The following is a 20,662-nucleotide window of genomic DNA, read 5'->3' as shown; positions in this document are numbered from 1 at the left end:
CATAATAAATAAAAGAAATAACTTCAGAGCCGAAATGCAACCTCTGTGATGGAAGACAGACAGACAGACAGACAGACAGCTGACAGCACAAAGTGAGGGAAAGAACAGAAAAAGAAGAGATGGAAAATTTGTCCCTAAGGATACAAGGGCAAGCCGCTATTCACTGACCACAGAAAAGGACCAAGGTTTCTCTAGTGGTCTATGCAGAACAAAGAACTTCAACAAATTACAATTTTCCAACCTGTGAATTTGAAATAATGCTTAACCAAATTGTGCTGTGATATCTACTCATGACAAGCTCTGTAAATACACCAAGTATTTTATGCCCTCCCCACTCAGTTCACATTGCAGATGTATCAAGCCCGGCCAGAGCTTTAATAGGAAATCATTTCATTTGCATCACACACTGTTTACTTGACAGAGGGCCTGGTTTTCATAAGGGCAGCTCCCACGGAGTCCTTTGGTGCTGTGAGCACTTAATGTTTCTGGAAATCAGGCCCAAAGTAAATTACACAATGAATACTTCTCCCTAACAACCTTCTGTATGTTTGTTAAAAAGTAAAAACCTAATCAATATTTGTTAATGGCATAAAAAGGACAGATGTAAAAAAAAAAAAAAACCTAAAACCATAGGTGCTAGAACTAGGAGTGCTGGGGGGGGGGGGGGGCCAGCATCCCCTGGCTTGAAGTGGTTTCCATTATATACAGGGTTTACAGTTGCATTCAACTGCTTTCAGCACCCAAACATTGCTCCTGCACCTGTGACTGTAACAGCAAGCCTGCACAAGTGAGATGACAATCTGGAGGGGACTCACTTCTCCCTCTCACTGAATGCAGCATTCAGGGGCACGCTACAGGTGTTTTGTCCCTGCCCTGGCTGCTCGTTATAGATTTATGATCCGCTGCATGTAAGGGTGGCCTCGGCAGCTTGGAGAGAAGAAATCCCCTCACTCAGGATTAACGTTAGGTCTTGGGCTCACGTTGTCCGGCTGAAGGGTTTTCCTGTGTGTCTGCAAGTTTCATCCGTGCAAGGTGCCCCAACGTGAGCCCGAGCCCCCCACCACGCCCAGCTATGCGCGGGAGGGGGGGGACGGGACTGTGCCATTCACACGCCCCTTTTCCCTCCCCCCAGCAGGGCTCTACGTGGCCATCCTCCCCCCCGCCCCCACATGCGGTCATTCCCAGCCGGCGCGGGGAGGACTGACCTGCACCTCGGTCTCCGGCGGCCACTCGGTGTTGATGAGCAGGTCGTAGAGGATGTTCTCTTCCTCTTCCCCACTGACATCGGCGGTCGCCTCCACCTCCTCCTCCCAGCTCCCCCAGGTAGCGGCCATGTTCAGCCCGGACCCGGATCGCAGCTGCAGCCACTACGGCGCCCGGCAGCGGACAAACCTCCTCCCAGCGGGCGGGGGGAGGAAGAGAGAGGTGTTTAACCCTTTTCGCTCTGCTGCTGTCTGCGTAGAGCAAGCTGGGCTCACCCAAAAGCCTTTTGCTCTGTAGGGAGATGGGGCCAAAATGCTTTCCAAAGGTCCCAGCATGGCCAGGTCCTTAAAGGTTTCTCTAGGGAGCTGTCTTTTAATAGTAACCAACCTGTGAATTTGAAATAATGCTTAAAGTTAAGGGTCTGAATACCTTTCAGGAGCTTGGCGTCAGGCCCCAGTGGATCAGCATTGCTTTGCTTAGGCACAGAGGTCTACCACCCCCATGGTCATGTTACAGGATCAGCACCCTAGAACGCAAAATCATTGGGACAGGTAGCATTAGTTTAGGAGCAAAACACAAATAAGTTAATAAATTAAACGGTAATTAAAAAAAAATTGTGTGTATAGTATTTTTCAATAATGAAGACTTCTTAGGACAGAAAGAAAATCAGCTCACACCTCACTGCTAATCTTATTTTCTATTTTTAGCATGATTTTAATAACCTTTTTTTTAATTTGTAGTTAGCTGTGTGGTCTAGTTTTAGATACTGACAAAACTGTGAAATTACAAGACCTAGCACTCTGTGCTGCTAGACAGCTTGTGTTAAACATTAAGGAAATAGTACCATTTGAGAAAAAATTACTACTGATTAATCATTGTTTATTTTGCTGAATATTTTTAGTTGAATTATGTTTAGCAAGGTAAAACGGTAACATCAGCAGTGCATCAGTCCAATGTTCACAGTTTACAGGAACTATATGAAGTTCACAGTAAATTTCTCCTTCAGAGCTACAGGCTCCAATCTGTCAAGGAGCTCAGCAAGGGCTTCACATGGGCACTGCATCTTTTTAAAAATAATTGCATTAGTATCATATTTTATTACCCAAAAGCAAGGCAGAACATGATGATGAAGAAGATAGATTAGATAAAAAATGAGCTAACCACTGTGATGTACATGTTCAAAATAAGAGAAACCAGAAAATAGTTAACATCATATAAACAAACTATATTAAATTGAACTGATCTGAATATAACTGCAAAAATATAACAGAGATTAAACTGAGATTAAACCTATATACCATAGCCTTTGTTTACTATTAAAAGCTCCCAAAAAGGACCAAAAATAATACCAATGATGATATAAATACATTAAAGTACTAAAATACTTATTGCATTAGTTCTAATATAATACTTCCCATCTCATATGTCATCAGCATAAATCAGTAATAGTCAGTATGCCCCAAATGGTAACAAACTTGGACAGAAGGTTCTGAACTCAATTCCCATGACAGGAATTAGTATAGCCACCATTCATGCTACAATGCAGTAGTAGGAGATGCTGCATTGTTACAGATGCTGTCCTTCAGATGAGATCTAAATCAAGGTGCCTTCTTTCTCTCTCTGGGGACAGTCCCAATGGAAGTTAAACATTCTGTGCAACACTTTAACAACAGTAGGGAATTACCATGATGCTCTGCTCTCATGCTCTCTCTTCCATAAACTAGCTTATAATGGGCTAAATTCACCACTAATGTAAACTGGTGGAGTGGAGTTACACTTGTTTTCTTCCCAGTCTGGGGTTAATCTTATACATACAGTGCCAAATCCAGAGGTTTTCACTCTTGTCAATTGTAGTTTGCTTGAATAATGACTGACTAGAAACTGAATACATTTGTGTAAAAATTGAATAAGGACTTCAGTAATATGTTACTAAAAACAAGTTAGAATTCCATATGTGTAAAAAAAGATACTTTCTAACAAACATGCTGTTATACAAGATTAAATAACTATGAAACCAGACTACACCAGTCCAGTTGTCTAGAGGTGACAATCATAGAATCATAGAATATCAGGGTTGGAAGGGACCTCAGGAGGTCATCTAGTCCAACCCCCTGCTCAAAGCAGGACCAATCCCCAACTAAATCATCCCAGACAGGGCTTTGTCAAGCCTGACCTTAAAAAATTCTAAGGAAGGAGATTCCACCACCTCCCTAGGTAACACATTCCAGTGCTTCACCACCCTCCTAGTGAAAAAGTTTTTCCTAATATCCAACCTAAACCTCCCCCACTGCAACTTGAGACCATTACTCCTCGTTCTGTCATCAGCTACCACTGAGAACAGTCTAGAGCCATCCTCTTTGGAACCCCCTTTCAGGTAGTTGAAAGCTGCTATCAAATCCCCCTCATTCTTCTCTTCCGCAGACTAAACAATCCCAGTTCCCTCAGCCTCTCCTCATAAGTATAATAATAATAACTGTATAATTTAAAGACAAAATACTCATTGTAAACTGATAGTTTGGGTTTAGGTTCAGGTAAAGAGTTCAATTTCAGATTTGGGTTAGATGAGCAGTGTTACTAATTCTCTACATTTTATTGCAATTCTTGTTATATTTGGTATTTTTTCTTAAAACCCCAGCTCCCAGAATCGTGTGCTTAAGTGAGAATCTCATCTTTAATTTGAGTGATAAAGGTATGATTCTAGCCCTCATGGTTATGGAAAAAAAACTGAAAATTTGATCTGAATGTATCCTAATGGATAAAAAACAAAGGGTAAATAAAAAGTGTGACAGATAATACAACTTCCTCCAATATCTTTGGAAGACCATATTATAGTATGTATGATTTATGTATTATTTTGGGCTGCGATTGTATGTAACCCCTCCAGGGGGGAGATGTGACAGATGTGAGACCTGGGACTTCAAAAGACTATATTAAAAATGTGCCAGACAAGCAGGGTGACCGGGTGTCCAGTTTTTGACCAGAATACCCAGGCAAAAAGGGACCCTGGCGGCTCTGTCAGCACCGCTGACTAGGACATTAAAATCCTGGTCAGCAGTGTGGCAGGGCTAAGGAAAACTAGTCCCCTACCTGTCCTGGGGCATCGCACTGCACCCTTGAAGCAGCCAGCCAGTCTGGCTCCTAGGCGGGGGGCCCACAAGACTCCATGAACTGCCCGAGTACCAGCTCCACACTCCCACTGGCCGCTTTCCGCAGCCTGCCTTAGCCCCACTGCGCCACTGACTGGGAGCCACCCAAGGTAAGGCTGTGCCCCAAACCCAAGCCCGAACCCTTGCCCCAACTCTGAGCCCCCACAAACCCAGAGCCACCTCCTGCACCCCAAGCCCCTCATCCCCGGCTCCACCCCAGAGCCCGTATCGTCTCCTGTAACCCAACCCTGAGCCCCCCAAAACCAGAGCCCCCTCTTGCACATGAGAACCTGCACCCCCATTTAGAGCCCTCACCCCCTCCCGCACCCCAACCCCCTGCCCCAGGCCATGGAAAGTAAGTGAGGGTGAGCGAGAGCAAACCACTGAGGGAAGGGGAATGTAGTGAGTGGGGCGGGGCCTCGGAGAAGGGGCAGGGCTAGGGTGTTGGGGTTTGTGAGATTAGAAAGTTGGCAATCCCAGGACAATAAGTGTTCAGTGGATTTCCTAGGGAATCCCTAGGGAGAGGACAATGCAAATTCCCCAACTCCAGTTACCCCAAAACCCAGCCTTTAGAAGCTATGCCCTGAGGTAAGAGTGACTGTCTGCTGATTAGCTGTTACAGAAGACCAAGATCAAATGCCTGAGCTGTATAAAGAAATGGCTGATCTGCCCAGCCTTCATTCTGGTTTTGGATCTAAGGGCTTATCTACACCGGCAATGTTAAAGCGCTGCCACGCAGCACTTTAACGTAGCTTGTGTAGTCACAGCAGAGCACTGTGAAAGAGCTCTCCCAGCGCTCTAAAAAAACCATCTCCAGGAGGGGCGTAGCTACCAGCGCTGGGAGTGCAGATACCAGCGCTGGTGCACTGCCTACTCTGGCGTTTTACAGCCCTGAAACTTGCTGTGCTCAGGGGGGTGTTTCTTCACTCCCCCCGAGTGAAAAATTTTCAGCACTGTCTGAGTGATTGGCTGAACACGTAGGACTGAGTGGACTTGTAGGCTCTAAAGTTTTACATAGTTTTATTTTTGAATGCAGTTTTTTTGTACTTGTGTAAGTTCAACTTCAAGAAGGACACTCACTCTAGGCTTCCAAGTCATCATCTCTCTTGGGCAGAGACTGGTGTCTTGCTCCCTCCTAACAGAGATTTTAAGGCAGTGCAGATGCTTGCTGTACACTGTGATAACCGCTGCAAAACAGACTGCCTAAAAAGGCAAGTGCTTGCACTTCGCTTTCTTGATGAAACCTATGGCCTGTAGTTATCAGTTACCACACAGATTCTTCTAAGCAAGCACATTTATTCTTAAGATAAAAATTTTACGGAGAAAACATAGTAAAACAATAATAAAATCTATCTACATGTATGCTATAAAGGTTACTAGTAGTCACCCCCAACTCCAACCTAGGGCTCTGGTAGGTTTTAGTCTTTCAAAACTCACAGCTGGGTTTCCCCCTTAGTTATGAGTTCATTAGGTCTAGAGTGAGTGCCTTCTTGGAGCACAGAGTGCAGTTACCTTGAAATTGTGGCAAAAAGAACCAGTTTTCCAAATTCATAATTTCAGATTTGGGAGCCTGACTCTTCAGTTTTGAACTCTTGGTGTGGGCAACACTGAGTCTGAATGAGGGTTCAGAACTTGGGCTCTGTTTGGTTTATGGTCTCAGGCTTACCAGCCGATTTAAAATTCACGTAATGGTCACGGTTTGGTTAGTCTCCGTTTGGGTTCGGATTAGGTGCAGGGTTCGTGGTCAGTTGGCACTGGTCGGGGGGTCAGTTGGGGCACGTCCGGGGATTAGAGGGATTGGAGTCAGTCAGGGCAGGTCGGCTCGGGGTCAGACTGGACAGGGTACAGGGTGAGGATCCAGACCAGGAACTCCGCTTCGGGGTTGGTCGGTAGCCAGCGATCCGGGTTACAACTCAAGCCACTGGCTCGCTCAGGTAGCGGACTCAGATCGGGCTCGGGGTTTGGGTCATGGCTGGAGTCCCAGGTCACGGTTCAGGACAGAGACTCGGTTAGGCTTGTTTCGGGGCTCAGGTCGGACTCAGCTCGGGCCGGGTGATTTCCGCAGCCGGAACGGGTGCGGTCTGGCCGCGGAGCAGCCCGGAGGGATAAGGCGTGGGGACCGGCGCTACGCGCTCTGGGCAGCGGGCCGCAAGGGCAGCAGGCTGCGTGGTGCTGAGATGGCGGCTTTCTCCGGTACGGGGCACCGGGGCAGGGGACTGCCGGCGGTTGCGCAGGCAGCGGGTGCGGCAGGGGCTGCTACTGCTGCTCGGGGAGTGGAGAGGCGGGCTCACCGAGGGCGAGCTGGAGCCAAGGGCCCAGCCCGGAGGCTCCGATGGGGAGCAGCAGGCTCCCTTGTAATGCCCGGTCTCTCGTTACATGGTCCCCAAGGGAGCCGGGCGTAGGTGTTCCCCGAGCAGGCAGGATCTGCCCTGGCTCAGGCCCGTCGCGCAGGGGCCTCGGGCAGCCCGCTTTCCTCGCCGCGCTTAGTCCGAGGGGCTGGTGTAGGTCACAGGCTGCTACCCCCGAGGAGGGGTTGGGTTCTTATGGGGCTAACAGCTTGTGATGAGGTAAGAAAAACAATAAAAGTTGGTGTCAGTAACCGCAGCCTGTAGGAAATTGCTGCCCTTCGCCGTGTGTTACACTACAGCGGCCCCTTGCCGTGGGGTTGACCATGGCGAGCTTTCTTCGCTCACAGGAGTCATAAGGGCCTAGGCCAAGCTGGCTGCAGTTGCGTGTAACAATCATTGTATAATTTGACTTGTTATAAATTAGTGTTAATTAAATTAAGGGGGTAGCCCTTGATATAGCAGTAGAAGGGCTGTGGGTTTTTCAAGTAGGTGCTCACTATAAGAGGTTATACCATTTTAAATATTTGTCAGATCCCCTTCCCCCCCCCCCCCCCCCATGACTTCAGTGTTCTGTAAATGGTGTTTCATGATAACTGAATTGCACACAACAGTGGACTGCAGTTATTTTTTTATTTTATACTGGCAGGTGTCCACCCCTGGTCTGAGTACTCTTCTAATACATTCAAATAACATAATTGTGTGGAATCTTAACATATGTTTATGCTGACAGATGAAAATTATCAAGGAAAACAATCATAGTCACAAGAAGACTTCTGATATTTGGTACTTTAGTTATACTCTCACTGTAGAGATTTACTATAGATTCCTTCAGACTCTCCTGTAATGCTAACTGTATCTTTGGACACCATTGAATAAATCAGAGATTCTTCTCCATATCATGAAGTTTTCATAACTTTAATCCAGGAATTAGACATAATGATACAAAGAGGAGGCCAAAATTTCATGACTTTATGGTGAGAGTTTTGCTGGAAAAATCATCTCTTTTTTGAGAAGGGAGGGACCTACCGTTGCTTTTGTGAAACCTCATTACTTGAGACTGTCACATTGTTTACGTGGACTTCAATTATAAATTTCGGATTAGAGTTAAACTAGATACAATCATGATAGTGCTTTGGTATAGCAAAGCATAGCCATTCCTTGCTAGCAGTTTGCACATCTTTCTTATTGTAGTTTGCCGCACAATTCTTTAAATCCGGCATCAAGTTTTGCATTTATGAGCAGGCAACATGAAAATATAGTTAGAATTTCAAATTGAGTGCGTTTTATTTAACTGTTCAGGAAATTAGGGTCATTCCTTTTACTGTTCAAAAAGAAATGTAGAATATTTAACTTTTTCTTAAATAGAAGTACCTTGGTTTAAAAGGACACTAGCAACTTAAACATAGCACTAAAATATGAAAGTGGCTTACTCATATGTCACAGTGGTGCTGAGATGCAACAATGATTAGAGTAGTTTTAAAACTTGGTGTTGAGGGGAGGGAGGTTTTTTGGCTGCTTACATGTCATGGTTGGGTCAATACTTGCCTACTATGAACCCCCAATTAGCCAGGCCCCTCCCTTCAGATAACTGTTTATTCCTCTGATTCTTAGCCTTGGAAAGTTTGGGCACATTTCATGTTTAGATATAATAGAATTAAGTGCAGAGCAATTGCATGCAGAGAGGTGGGTCAGAAGCTAAAGAATCAGCTTGACAACATGATGCAATCTATGAGTTTGGTTAGATCTTTGCACCTCATTCACCTTATTGAACTGCATGAGGGAAAGTAACGGAGTCCATCCATCAACTTATGAGTGTGCCCTGTTCACTGTGCATAACTCATAACCACCAGACACAGAAGTTGGTGTGTCTTCTGATAGTTTTCTTTTAAAATCCTCTGTAGCAGAATTGGAAGTGGGCAAAAACTTTTATTTCACACTGACCTATCAGCATTGGTAAACTCATTGCAACTGTGTTCCGGTCTTCATTCATGCTGGAGTAATGAGAGTTTGGGACGTGAAAGGAAACAGACCTTTCTGTTTGTGTTGCAGAAATGTTTTCATTTTGGGAGTGTTACTGTAAGAATACTTAAATGGGACCTCTGTTAGTTTACATTTAATTGGACAAAGCCACTGTAGAGTGATGTGATATCGTGCTTCCTATTTTATGGCTGAGTGCCCTTCAGTGGCAGTACTCCTAGCCTCTTCCATCTTGGCACTTTTAGTGTTTGCTAAAGGAGGAGTAAAGGTCTAAAGTCTAAAAACCTGATTTCCTATATAGTATTGGTAGCTTTGCTCTTTAGAAAATAACTTGCATCTCTGTTGTGGTCCGAGTTGAGATTTTGGAGCATAGAAAAATTCTACCCTCTGCTATGCACATGCAGTTCACATTGATGTCAAGGTGGAGACACACTTGCACATCGAGGGTAAAATTTTGCACTAAAAAGATGGGGGGTAAAGAACTCCGAGTCCCGCCATCTTCACTTGTCAACCACAACAGAGGAAATGGACAAAGTAACGTATTTCAGGCAAAACATTTTGGTACTAAAGAAGAGACAGTACTGTGACAACTATAAAAACACTTTTTTGGAACTGCATGAAGGGTTGGCATTTGAAAATAATGCCATCAGACTTATGATATATCTAATGTATGCATTTTGTTTTTCTGATAGAGATGGGTGTTATGCCAGAGATAGCTCAAGCTGTGGAGGAGATGGACTGGCTGTAAGTATGAGTGCTTAGATACCTAATAAGCTGGAGATCTCCATCAAAATTTTGTCTCAGTGATGTGTAATTTAGCTTCTGAAATATCCAGTCTCCCTATTCACTTAACAGCAAAGATACATGTCTTTTCCTTTTTATCTGCATCTTCGGTTGCATCTCTTGTATTCCTTTTATTATGAATGATTAAAAAATCTGATAAATGTAATTGCGTAACTGATGTTAGCCAGGTTGGGGAAGTCAGGAGTAAGGTCTTGATTGCAGCCAATGCTATGATGCCTTTTCTCTGCAAAAAGCTTTTTTTCCTCCTTACTTTCATTGTACTTATGGTGAGTTTACTGAAGCAGATAACTAGAATATCTTAATCACTGAAGCTAGTGGTTTTCAAACTTGGGTTTCAGATGTTATGCAGGTCATTTGCTAGCTTGTCTCATTCTGCTGCCAATGAAGGTGAATGGTTGGTTGCATAATTGTGGCTTCTCCCTGTTTCCAGCTTCTAGTTCAGTTTTCTTTGAATACATTTCCACTTGTATGGACAAAATTAATACATTGCAGGTTTGAATACTTCAGGAAACTGACTAAATTGGTTAATTTGACCTCCTTTTGCAATTACAATCTTCCTGTAAACTGATATGCAAGGGGACTGACATTTTACTCTGTCAGCTCTTGTGTTTCACACTGAGGGTTTTACAGTCTTCCCACAGATATTCAAGCTGAGTCTATCCCATTGATTCTAGGAGGCGGTGATGTGCTTATGGTATGTATGTTAAACTGTTCAGTTTACACAGAAATAAAATTCATGGCCTTACAATTTTAAAATTAAATGTACAGTAGATGGATTATTTAAATCTGGTAAGTAAGCACTGACAAACTAATTTGGAGCATATTTTGTGAAAGCTTAGTTACAGTCTGTAGTTAGTCTTTATCAGAAGGTATAATCGAACAGCCCATTTACTCAAACTTTTTTTTAATGTTCTGTGGATTGTATTGCAACACATCTATGTAAAATTGCATTTAATTTAGGGCTGTCAGTTGCAGATAATTCAAGTGATGGAAAAAATTAACTAAATCACAAATCGGTTTTAATCACACTGTTAATAGAATATCAGTTTAAATTGGATGTTTTTTCTAAATTTTCAAATATATTGATTTAAATTACAACATAGAATACAAAGTGTTCAGTGCTCACTTTATATTTTTCATTACAAATATTTGCAATTTCATCTTTTTTACAGTGTATTTTTAATTTACCTCCTACAACTACGTTAGTGCAATCTCTGTATCGTGAAAGTGCAGCTTACAAATGTAGAATTTTTTTTTAACATAACTGCACTCAAAATCAAAACCTTAATGTAAAACTTCAGAGCCTACAAGTCCACTCAGTCCTACTTCTTGTTCAGCCAATAGCTAAGACAGACAAGTTTGTTTACATTTATGGGGGAGAATGCTGCCCATGTCTTATGTTAAAGACATAATGAATCATTAGTTTACTAATGTTTTCAGAGCTTTTGCTCTGAAATGGTGAAACAAAAGCAATAATAATGGAGTCATCCTTTATATTGTATTTTGTATCGCCAAAAGGGCACAAAGAATATAGGATTTGTTCTTGTATTTTAGAAATCTAAAGAGAAATAAAAAATTATCTTAAAATGTGTCCTTTTTTAATACACCACTGTTTAGGGTATTTTTTTTTTCTTGGGCTCTTAATTTTTTTTGTAATCATTCCATCCACCATTAAATTGATTAAAATCAAGCTTTGAAGTTATTGCTTAAATTCACACCTCTTTAAAGAATTCAGAGTGCTTTAGGACACTCTTATTTCTGGATAACTAAAGGAGACTCTCACAAGTAGTATTGTTCATCCCGCTCATCTACACAGTCCCTCCTGGGTACCTTTAGTAATATTACATTACGCAAATGCAGTGGCTTTCATTGTACAGGACACCAGAGCACTTCACAAACTGTATGCATGCAGTACAACAATGTTGAAAAACAGACACCTTGAGTGGTGAATGTCCGATGAGCAGAAAAATAGTACATAGCAGGTTGCATTTCAGTGAAGAGAGAAGCAATTAAACACTTGCAGTAGAGGGAATCTCTTCTTATGGAGTACTTCTTTATCATGTGTTGAAAGACCCTTCTTTTTGAGAACACTTCCATCATAACCAGATCAGTATGTTAAAAATATATATTATGTTTAAAAAAGAAAAAAAAACTAGTCAGCAGCTCCTATAATCAAGGAAAAGCAGAAAGTCTACTGGAAATCTTACTATCAAGATCTAACTTACCTGGAAAGCACTTAAGCTATACTGATGTGTACTATAGAAAAACTTAAAATAAATAGTGAAATAAGTGAATGTATTATAAATTTTAAATAATTGGTAAAGTTGTATTATGGAGCAATATTTAATGTAGCTTCTGAAACTTCTCTTCCCTTCTCCCCCCCCCCCCCCCCCCCTTACAGGCTGCAGAAACTGGGAGTGGAAAGACTGGTGTAAGTAAACAGGCTTAATTTGAGTATATAAACTAGAGTGACCAGGTTTCCAGTTTTCAACTGGAGCACCCAGTCAAAAAGGCACCCTTGGCTGCTCCGGTCAGCACCGCCGACCGGGCCGTTAAAAGACCAGTCAGTGGAGCTTCAGCCTAAGGCAGGCTAGTCTCTACCTGTCCTGGCTGGCACCATGCTGTGCCCTGGAAGCAGACAGCAGGCCTGGCCCCTAGTCAGGGGGTTGGTACGGGGAGCCTCCTTGCCGCCCTGCTTAGGACCTGGACCTGCTGGCTGTTTCCCAGGCCCGCGTAGCACGGTGCCAGGAAAGGCAGGCAGCCTGCCTTAGTCCCCCAGCTGCACTGCTGACTGGGAGCTGCCTGAGGTAAGCCGAGCCCCCTCCCGCACCCTGATCCCCTCATCCCTGGCCCCACCCCAGAGCCTCAACTTGCAACCGCCCCTCCCGCACTCCCTCATCGCCAGCCTGGAGCCCCCTCCTGCACCCTGAAGCTCTCGTTTCTGGCCCCATCCGAGAGCCCGCACCCTCAGTTAGAGCCCTCACCCCCTCCTGCACTCCTTCACCCTCACTCACTTTCACTGGGCTGGGGCAGGGGGTTGGAGAGCAAGCCACTGAGGGAGGGGGAATGTAGTGAGTGGGGCGAGGGGCCTTGGGGAATGGGGGGGGCTAGGGTGTTCGGTTTTGTGCAACTAGAAAGGTGACAACCCTAATATAGACTAATACAATTCAGGTGGGCAAGGTATGTTGGTGTGTTGCAGTGTTTGTTTAATTAAAATTAAACATTTCTATTGACAAATAAAATGGCTTAAAACTAGACTAGGCAGCTTTGATTTTTAAACACCAGAATTAGAAAATCATAACATCTGTCTTTTATGCATAACTTTTTTGTGGCTTAACATTTGATGTATTTCTTCAGTGTCAAAAGATCTTTGTATTTTTAGGCTTTCAGCATCCCAGTTATCCAGATTGTTTATGAAACCCTTAAGGACCAGCAGGAAGGCAAAAAGGGGAAAACTACTATCAAAACTGGTGGGGCAGGTAAGTCTGTTCACTTAACTAATCTTGTGTATAATATGTATTTTATATGTACAATATAATCTTGTGCCATTTGAAATGTTGAAACTGAATATACTTCATTCTATTAAGTCCTGTTTAGTTAAAGTACAGCTATTTAAAAAAAAAAAATAGAATTTAGGCATTTATTTAACCAAGGTCTATGTATAGTAAGTTGTACAAAATGTAGAGATTTGTAGGGATGACTTTGGAGCTGTCACAATGTGTTCATGTTGCAACAGTTTTCAATCTCCAATTACAATTTGAGCCCCAGTTGCACTAGGTACAGTTCAAGTGCATTGGGGGAAAAAAAATGGTACTGCTTGAAAGAACTTACTCTAAGAACCAAACCACTTTAATACATGTGGAAAGGACTTGTAGACCTAACTGCCATGGAATTTTGTTTTAAAACTTGTATTTTTGCAGGTTTAAGTTGGCCATCCAATAAAAAGGGATCTTATTTTTTTTATAGTTTGTGTACAAACTCTCTTCACAAATAGCTTTGTATGTGTGCAGAATAAAGTCAGAAACTTGACTTGTTACAGCTGTCTCTGCAAGGTACACTAGAATATAAATAAAATACAACTGACTGGAATGTTACTTTAACTGATACAAGATATCTGAAAAGTGAATACTCTGCATATACAGCAACAGCATTCAAAATTCCTTATGTTTTTAGAATATTTTCTGTACTGCCAAAACCATGACAAAGCCAGGAGGTTTGTAAGATCTGGGCCTAACAGTTCAAGAACTTGTTCTCTGAACTGAAATGCAGTAAGACCATGTACCAAAATACAGTTGACTTACATATTTACACCTTGTACGTTCTTAATGCTAGCTGTACTGACTGACTGACTTATTTTATTTTAATAGTACTCAACAAATGGCAGATGAACCCATACGATAGAGGATCAGCTTTTGGTAAGTTGTCTTCTCAATGCTGTAAGAATGAGTAACCAATATTTATTAAATTGTAAAATGCGGTCTGTAAATAGAAGTATAAGCTGATTTTGAATGTAACTGAAAATAAGACCTAGGCCTGCATCTTTCACTACTGTGAGTAGCTTACTGATTTCAGTGGACTACTTAAGGGCTCCAGGGTAGAGTGGGGGCATGTTTCTGAGTATTTTGTGGGTTGGTTTTTATTTTTTATTTTATTTTTATCATAGGCTCCTTATTCTCAAACAGATTTACAGAAAGAGCAGGTTGGATATGGTCCATGGGAAACATTCAAAATTACAATTTAGTCTGAAGTGCTTCTTTTCAGACCCACAAAAAATGAAAGTTAATATTGGTGTATATTAAGGGGAAACAAATGAAGATCAATAGTTTGTGAAATGTGGACCAACAATACAATATCATCTTTAAAGGGTTTTTATTTTTATTCGTAATACCCCAGGACTAGAAAAAGTTTAGGCTGCCTGTCCTTGAGAGAGTGACTTTTTTCATGAGGAGGGAAGATGTTAAATCTTTCTCTGAAATCAGGATGATGTAGATACCTTCAGTATATCAATTTTATGTAAGTGATGGCTGAGAACTAATTTTTAGTAAGAGTTCATTATCAAGACCAAGGAGGCGGAGTTTAGCACAGAGGACCTTCAGGCAGGGAGTGCTTATGAAATGTGAGTAGAATGGTTGTCCACATTGGATCCACCATATGGCAATTCCAACAGATGAGTTATGCATCCAAGGATCATGTTCACTACTTATAAGCTGGTGAATGTCACATAAGAGTAGGGAGTTGATATCATCTCTGAATATGGCATTAGGGATATCGTTACTGGAATACTGCGTTCTGTTCTGGTTTTCACACTTCAAAAAATGATGTTGGAAAAGCTGGAAAGGATTCAGAAAAGAGAGATGAGAATTATTAAGGGTTTGGAATCATGCTTATGGTGAGAAACTTTTTTTTTTAAGTTTCATCCAAGAGAAGGTTAAGAGGAGATGTGAAGAGTCAATAAGGGCTATAAGTACTTGATTTCTGATAGTATATTTCTCTCTTTAATATGGCAAAAAACCAAAGGCACAGCATAATGACTTCCAGTACTTGGAAGATTAATCTAGACACATTCAAACTAGAAATAAGGTGAGAAATTTTAACAGCGAGAGTAATTAACCATTGATATGACTTGCCTGGGAATATGGTGGATTCTCCAGCATTTGAATCCTTTTAGTCAAGACTAGGGCCTGGTCAACACTAGAAGATTAAGTTGGCTTAGCTGCGTCGCTCAGGGGTGCGAAAAATCCCCACTCCTGAGCAACATAGTTAGACTGACCTAATCCAAGTCTAAAGAGCACAAGGTCGAGGGAAGAATTCTTCCAAACTTCCACCTCTCAGGGAGGTGGATTACTTACATGGGGGGTCAGCGACCTTTCAGAAGTGGTGTGCTGAGTCTTCATTTATTCACTCTAATTTAAGGTTTCACGTGCCAGTAATAAATTTTAACATTTTTAGAAGGTCTCTTTCTATAAGTCTATAATTAAACTATTGTATGTAAAGTAAATAAGGTTTTAAAAGTGTGTAAGAAGCTTTATTTAAAATTAAAATGCAGAGCCCCCTGGACCAGTGGCCAGGACCCAGGCAGTGTGAGTGCCACTGAAAATCAGCTCGCTTGCCGCCTTTGGCGCACATGCCATAGGTTGCCTACCCCTGACTTACACCGACAAGAGAATCCCTCCTGTCGGCATAGGTAGTATCTATGCTGCAGCACAGCTGTGCTGCTGCAGTGCTTCTGTAGCATTTTAAGTGTAGTAGACATACCTAGAAAAAGATCCAAGGTAACTTCTGTTTGAACTATGGCTTATTATGAGCTTAATGTGGAGATTACTTGCTGAAGTTCTCTGGCCTGTGTTATGCTAGGTGATCATAATAGTGCATTCTGCTGTTCCAATCTATAAATTACTCTTGTTGAAAATTGAAGTGTCAAAGCAATGTTCAGATACACTCCTGGCCATAGCATTTCTCCACATGAGTTCTTTGTAAAAGGCTGAATCAGGTTTCTGTCCATTTTAATAGTGGATTAGCAATGTGAAGAAACTGCAGTGTTTGAACAATTTTTAAGCACTGTGTATTTTTATAAAGCAGCATTAAAGTAGGATACAAACTTTTCACAGTCTGATACTTGCCTTCCATACTGACGTTGTCAAATGTCAACTTGATCTCGGTCGAAATGGAGCTGAGTTTCAGTATGAGTTTTATGCTATGCTTGTTGTAGGGCTGACATTCATGCCTTTGTGACATGAATATATAATTCTGTTGTCCTTTTGTGGTAAGGATTGTGTTGTCTGTGTAGCCATAAATAACACTGTCATGAGAGAATTCTTGCAGATTGTTAACATGGTACTATCATATGAGTTGTTAGGAAAACAGACAGAAATTCATCACAATTGTAATATAGGATACACTAAAACCATCCAACCACTAACAGTTTTTGTACCACATACTTGGAGTTGTGTGCACACTTGCTGTATCTCTTCACATCTGAAACATGAACTGCACACAGTATTCCAGATGAGGTCTCACCAGTACCATTATACAAGGCACTGGTGAGACCTCATCTGGAATACTGTGTGCAGTTCTGGTCTCCCATGTTTAAGAAGGATGAATTCAAAGTGGAACAGGTACAGAGAGGGGCTACTAGGATGATCCGAGGAATGGAAAACCTGTCTTATGAAAGGAGACTCGAGGAGCTTGGCTTGTTCAGCCTAGCCAAAAGAAGGTTGAGGGCAGATATGATTGCTCTCTATAAATATATCGGAGAGATAAATACCGGAGAGGGAGAGGAATTATTTAAGCTCAGTACCAACGTGGACACAAGAACAAATGGATATAAACTGGCCACCAGGAAGTTTAGACTTGAAATTAGACGAAGGTTTCTAACCATCAGAGGAGTGAAGTTCTGGAATAGCCTTCCAAGGGAAGCAGTGGGGGCAAAAGACCTATCTGGCTTCAAGATTAAACTCGAAAAGTTTCTGGAAGAGATGGTATAACATGATTTTGGCAATTAATTGATCTTTAACTATTCATGGTAAATAGGCCCAGTGGCCTGTGATGGGATGTTAGATGGGGTGGGATCTGAGTTACTACAGAGAATTCTTTCCTGCGTATCTGGCTGGTGAATCTTGCCCACATGCTCAGGGTTCAGCTGATCAGCATATTTGGGGTTGGGAAGGAATTTTCCTCCAGGGCAGATTGGAAGAGGCCCTGGAGGGTTTTTGCCTTCCTCTTACACAGTCCTCTGTAGCATGGGGCACAGGTCACTTGCTGGAGGATTCTCTGCACCTTGAAGTCTTTAAACCATGATTTGAGGACTTCAGTAGCTCAGACATAGGTGAGAGGTTTATTGCAGGAGTGGGTGGGTGAGATTCTGTGGCCTGCATTATGCAGGAGGTCAGACTAGATCATAATGGTCCCTTCTGACCTTAATATCTATGACTGTGAAGAGATGGTGGTTAAATGCCAGTTAATACAAAATATTATTGAACTATGATTGTCTTCCAAATGATGGATAGTAAGCTGGTCAAAATGTAGTGACTTCCCCCATTGTGAAGGAATAAAGAATAACTTAGATTCAAGTTGGGACACAATTGCTTTTCATATTTATGGTCTTGCCTGTAGAAAAGGAAGCATTTATGAAAGCTACTCTAAAATGTTTACGTTCTCATTGTTTTGTCTTGTTCAGCAATTGGATCAGATGGTCTGTGTTGCCAAAGCAGGGAGGTAAAGGAATGGCATGGATGCAGAGCAACTAAAGGAGTGACTAAAGGTAGATATAAAATTATTTAAGTATGCATTCTGAAAACAATGAGTTTCTGAAACTTGAGTATCTTTGACTTTCTACCTTGTCGACTATTCTCAGTTTAAGTTGGTTGCATTCAGAATAGTCACTATGGATCTGGGCTAATGTGCACTGGCTCAGTCTTATACAGATTGAAGACCTTAAGAAGAAATGTACTTTTGCATATTCAAGTTGTTTTACTAATTATCTTACCAGAAAATCCTTCAGTCTTCCTCTTGAAGTAACCAAGCTAACTGCTTTGATGAAACTGAAATTTAAATGTTGTATATGTCCTTTTTTTTTTTTTACTTTATTTTTTTAAGGAAAATATTATTATGAAGTATCCTGTCATGACCAGGGCTTGTGCAGAATTGGGTGGGCCACTATGCAGGCTTCATTGGATTTGGGTGAGTTTTTTTCTTCATAAAATAAAAAATTCTGAAGTTCAGCTGGTCTACAGGGGTCAGTACCATAGAGAGCATATAATCTCCTGCTCCAGTCTTCCAGAGAACAAGTAGAGGGGACGTCTGTGGGGATTGCATTGGAGGGAGAGCAAACCCATGGATGTGGAGCTCTTTTCATCCAAACACTGCTAAGCAGCCAGGAAGAGATCTGCCTGTAGAGGGGATACACTCTCGCTTTCTGTTTCTATTTTCATAGTTGATTAAAATATAGATGAGTAGAGACTGAAAAAAGTCAGCATGCTGTCTTAGAGATGGTGTTCAAGAGTGCACCAAGGCAGTGAAAATTGTTTAAAAGCAAGTGTTGTTCCCTTGCACGATGGAAATCCAAACAGTTGAGTCTGACATGGTTTGAGATGGTAGCAAAAAAGGATCTGTGACCTGCAACTTGAACAGTAACAATGATATTGTTTAACTTGAGTTTAGGCACTGACAAATTTGGCTTTGGCTATGGTGGAACTGGAAAGAAGTCACATAACAAACAGTTTGACAGTTATGGTGAGGTAAGTTTCAATCATTAAGTGGCTAGAAATGTTATTTCTAGTAAATAACATCCATTTTAGAAATTAAAATATTTGTGTTAGCCACATACTGTACCATATGTATAATATAGATTGCTGCTTTAAAGGCCAGGCATTGAATTAAACATAAAAATTCCAGATTTGTGCTATATTATTTACACAAGCATACTGACCCAACAGGCCCACATCTTAAAACTTACAGCTACGTATAGAGTGAAGAAATAGTCTCACCTCCTGGACTTATTTCTGGGGCTTTTCTTTCCATTGTCGTCATTGTCCTCTATGCAATGACCTCCTTATGGGTATTCACCACCACCACAATGAGGACCTTGTATTGCATTGAGCAGTAATTAAGGAGTTTGTTTCACATTACCTTATTGCTTCACTTACTGCACACTGTTTGTTTGTTTTTTTTTTTTTTTTGGTCACACTATATCAATACAATGAAATCAGTCAGACCTAAACCTTTTACATCTTAGCTGTTCAGTTGAGAATTGGATTTTTGTTTCCCATTAAAACTGCTTTTTCCTGTTTCTGTTCTAGCCTTTTTGAAATTGTAGTTAGGCATGCAAGCTTCTGAAGTTATCTGAATTCCTCTGACACAATGTATATGAATCCGAGTAGCTCAGCAGAAACCTAATTTTAATAATTATCTTTAATATTATTGGTGAACTGTCCAAAGCTTATGCTTTGCAGCTGTTAAAAAAAAAAAAAAAAAAAAACTTTCTGATTACTAAAATTGAAGTACTTTATAATAACCCAAGGGTTATTGAAGAGGTGCTACATTAAATATTTTTGAAAGATGTTCAGTGCAATCTCTTGTTTGTACCTGTATAAATTGACATGGAAGTAGGCTTGCATGATTTGTCATAAACTGAGATTGCGTGTCTAATAAATCCATATTTAGTGCACTTCCACTCACACTTGAATCTATTCCAAAAGTATATTTTTGGTTTTATGAACAAACTAATTATGTGAAATCAGACTTTCTTGTAACATTAAGTATGTTAAGATGCCAATTTTGTCTGTTCTAACACATTTATATTTTCAGGAAAAGTGTGCTGTTCAGAGAAGAGTTGTGGGTGTTAAATCAAATTCAAAACAGTATCTGCTTTTGAAGCAGTTTGGGTCAGATAAACTCTGAAGATTAACAATCTCAACACTTTTTTACATTTTATTTAAAAAAAAAAAAATACTCTAAATCAGTTTGTCCTGTTTTCAATCTGTCTTCCATTGTAGGAATTCACTATGCATGATACAGTTGGGTGCTATCTGGATATAGAGAAGGGGCAAATAAAGTTCTCCAAAAATGGTAAGTTCTGATTTATTTTTTTTTTCTTCTTTTGACAGTCTAATTTAACTTAACTTTTCACCCTAATTGTTTTTAAATGTATTATGTTCTCAGGGAAAGACCTTGGCTTTGCATTTGAAATCCCACCACATATAAAGAGCCAAGCACTCTTTGCAGCCTGTGTTCTGAAGGTAAGTTATGAATCTGTCACAAATATAATATATAATCACGTGAGAATTGTTCCAATCCAGTTTTAAATATCCAGTATTGATCATACTTAGTAACTATTCTTTTTATATAAAATCTTATGCATTCTGCCTTGGTTACTATCTCCACCTCATTGGCCACTCTGCTCTTTGCATCTTTTGTATCAGCAATCTGCTGATGAAGTTGTCCTCTCACAGAAATGGAGTACTGTGTGGAAGGGTTAGCGTTTTAACTTTTCTCAGATTCGGTAAACAAATTAGTGTAAGTTTGCATTTGCAATATTAAAGTAAACGTTTAATTCTCTCAGCACTACTGTCTTGTCCACCCACTCTATAACCATTGAGTAACTTAACAGTTAAAAGAATAGCCAAAAATGCTAGCGTATAATGTGGGTGAGAAAAATTTGCTAAGAACCTTAACTCTTTCTTTTAA

At 41.1% G+C, this 20,662-nt stretch overlaps 2 protein-coding genes across 4 annotated transcripts in view; one reads left to right on the top strand and one right to left on the bottom strand.

The window, feature by feature from the left end:
• The window catches only part of NBAS (NBAS subunit of NRZ tethering complex), a 347,509-nt gene extending 345,966 nt beyond the window's left edge, over window positions 1-1,543 (bottom strand). The window contains exon 1 of the mRNA XM_074947616.1: window positions 1,206-1,543. Within this exon, the coding sequence (XP_074803717.1) occupies window positions 1,206-1,334 (129 nt within the window). The 5' untranslated portion in view covers window positions 1,335-1,543. The remainder of the gene's footprint in view (window positions 1-1,205) is intronic.
• A 4,878-nt stretch (window positions 1,544-6,421) lies between these two features.
• Window positions 6,422-20,662, top strand: part of DDX1 (DEAD-box helicase 1) — a 413,174-nt gene continuing 398,933 nt past the window's right edge. The window contains exons 1-11 of one of the 3 annotated variants that reach the window (XM_074947602.1): window positions 6,422-6,542; window positions 9,367-9,418; window positions 10,109-10,172; window positions 11,880-11,909; window positions 12,861-12,957; window positions 13,846-13,893; window positions 17,655-17,738; window positions 18,074-18,157; window positions 18,638-18,714; window positions 19,972-20,044; window positions 20,138-20,214. In XM_074947602.1, coding sequence (XP_074803703.1) covers window positions 6,527-6,542; window positions 9,367-9,418; window positions 10,109-10,172; window positions 11,880-11,909; window positions 12,861-12,957; window positions 13,846-13,893; window positions 17,655-17,738; window positions 18,074-18,157; window positions 18,638-18,714; window positions 19,972-20,044; window positions 20,138-20,214 — 702 coding nt within the window. In that variant the 5' untranslated portion in view covers window positions 6,422-6,526. The remainder of the gene's footprint in view (window positions 6,543-9,366; window positions 9,419-10,108; window positions 10,173-11,879; window positions 11,910-12,860; window positions 12,958-13,845; window positions 13,894-17,654; window positions 17,739-18,073; window positions 18,158-18,637; window positions 18,715-19,971; window positions 20,045-20,137; window positions 20,215-20,662) is intronic. The other 2 variants (XM_074947604.1, XM_074947603.1) reach the window with 2 other exon arrangements.

This window comes from Natator depressus, chromosome 3 (assembly GCF_965152275.1).
Source record: "Natator depressus isolate rNatDep1 chromosome 3, rNatDep2.hap1, whole genome shotgun sequence".
Classification (NCBI taxonomy): Eukaryota; Metazoa; Chordata; order Testudines; family Cheloniidae; genus Natator; species Natator depressus.
Note: the sequence above shows the minus strand (reverse complement) of the source record. Positions and strands in the feature narration are given on the sequence as shown.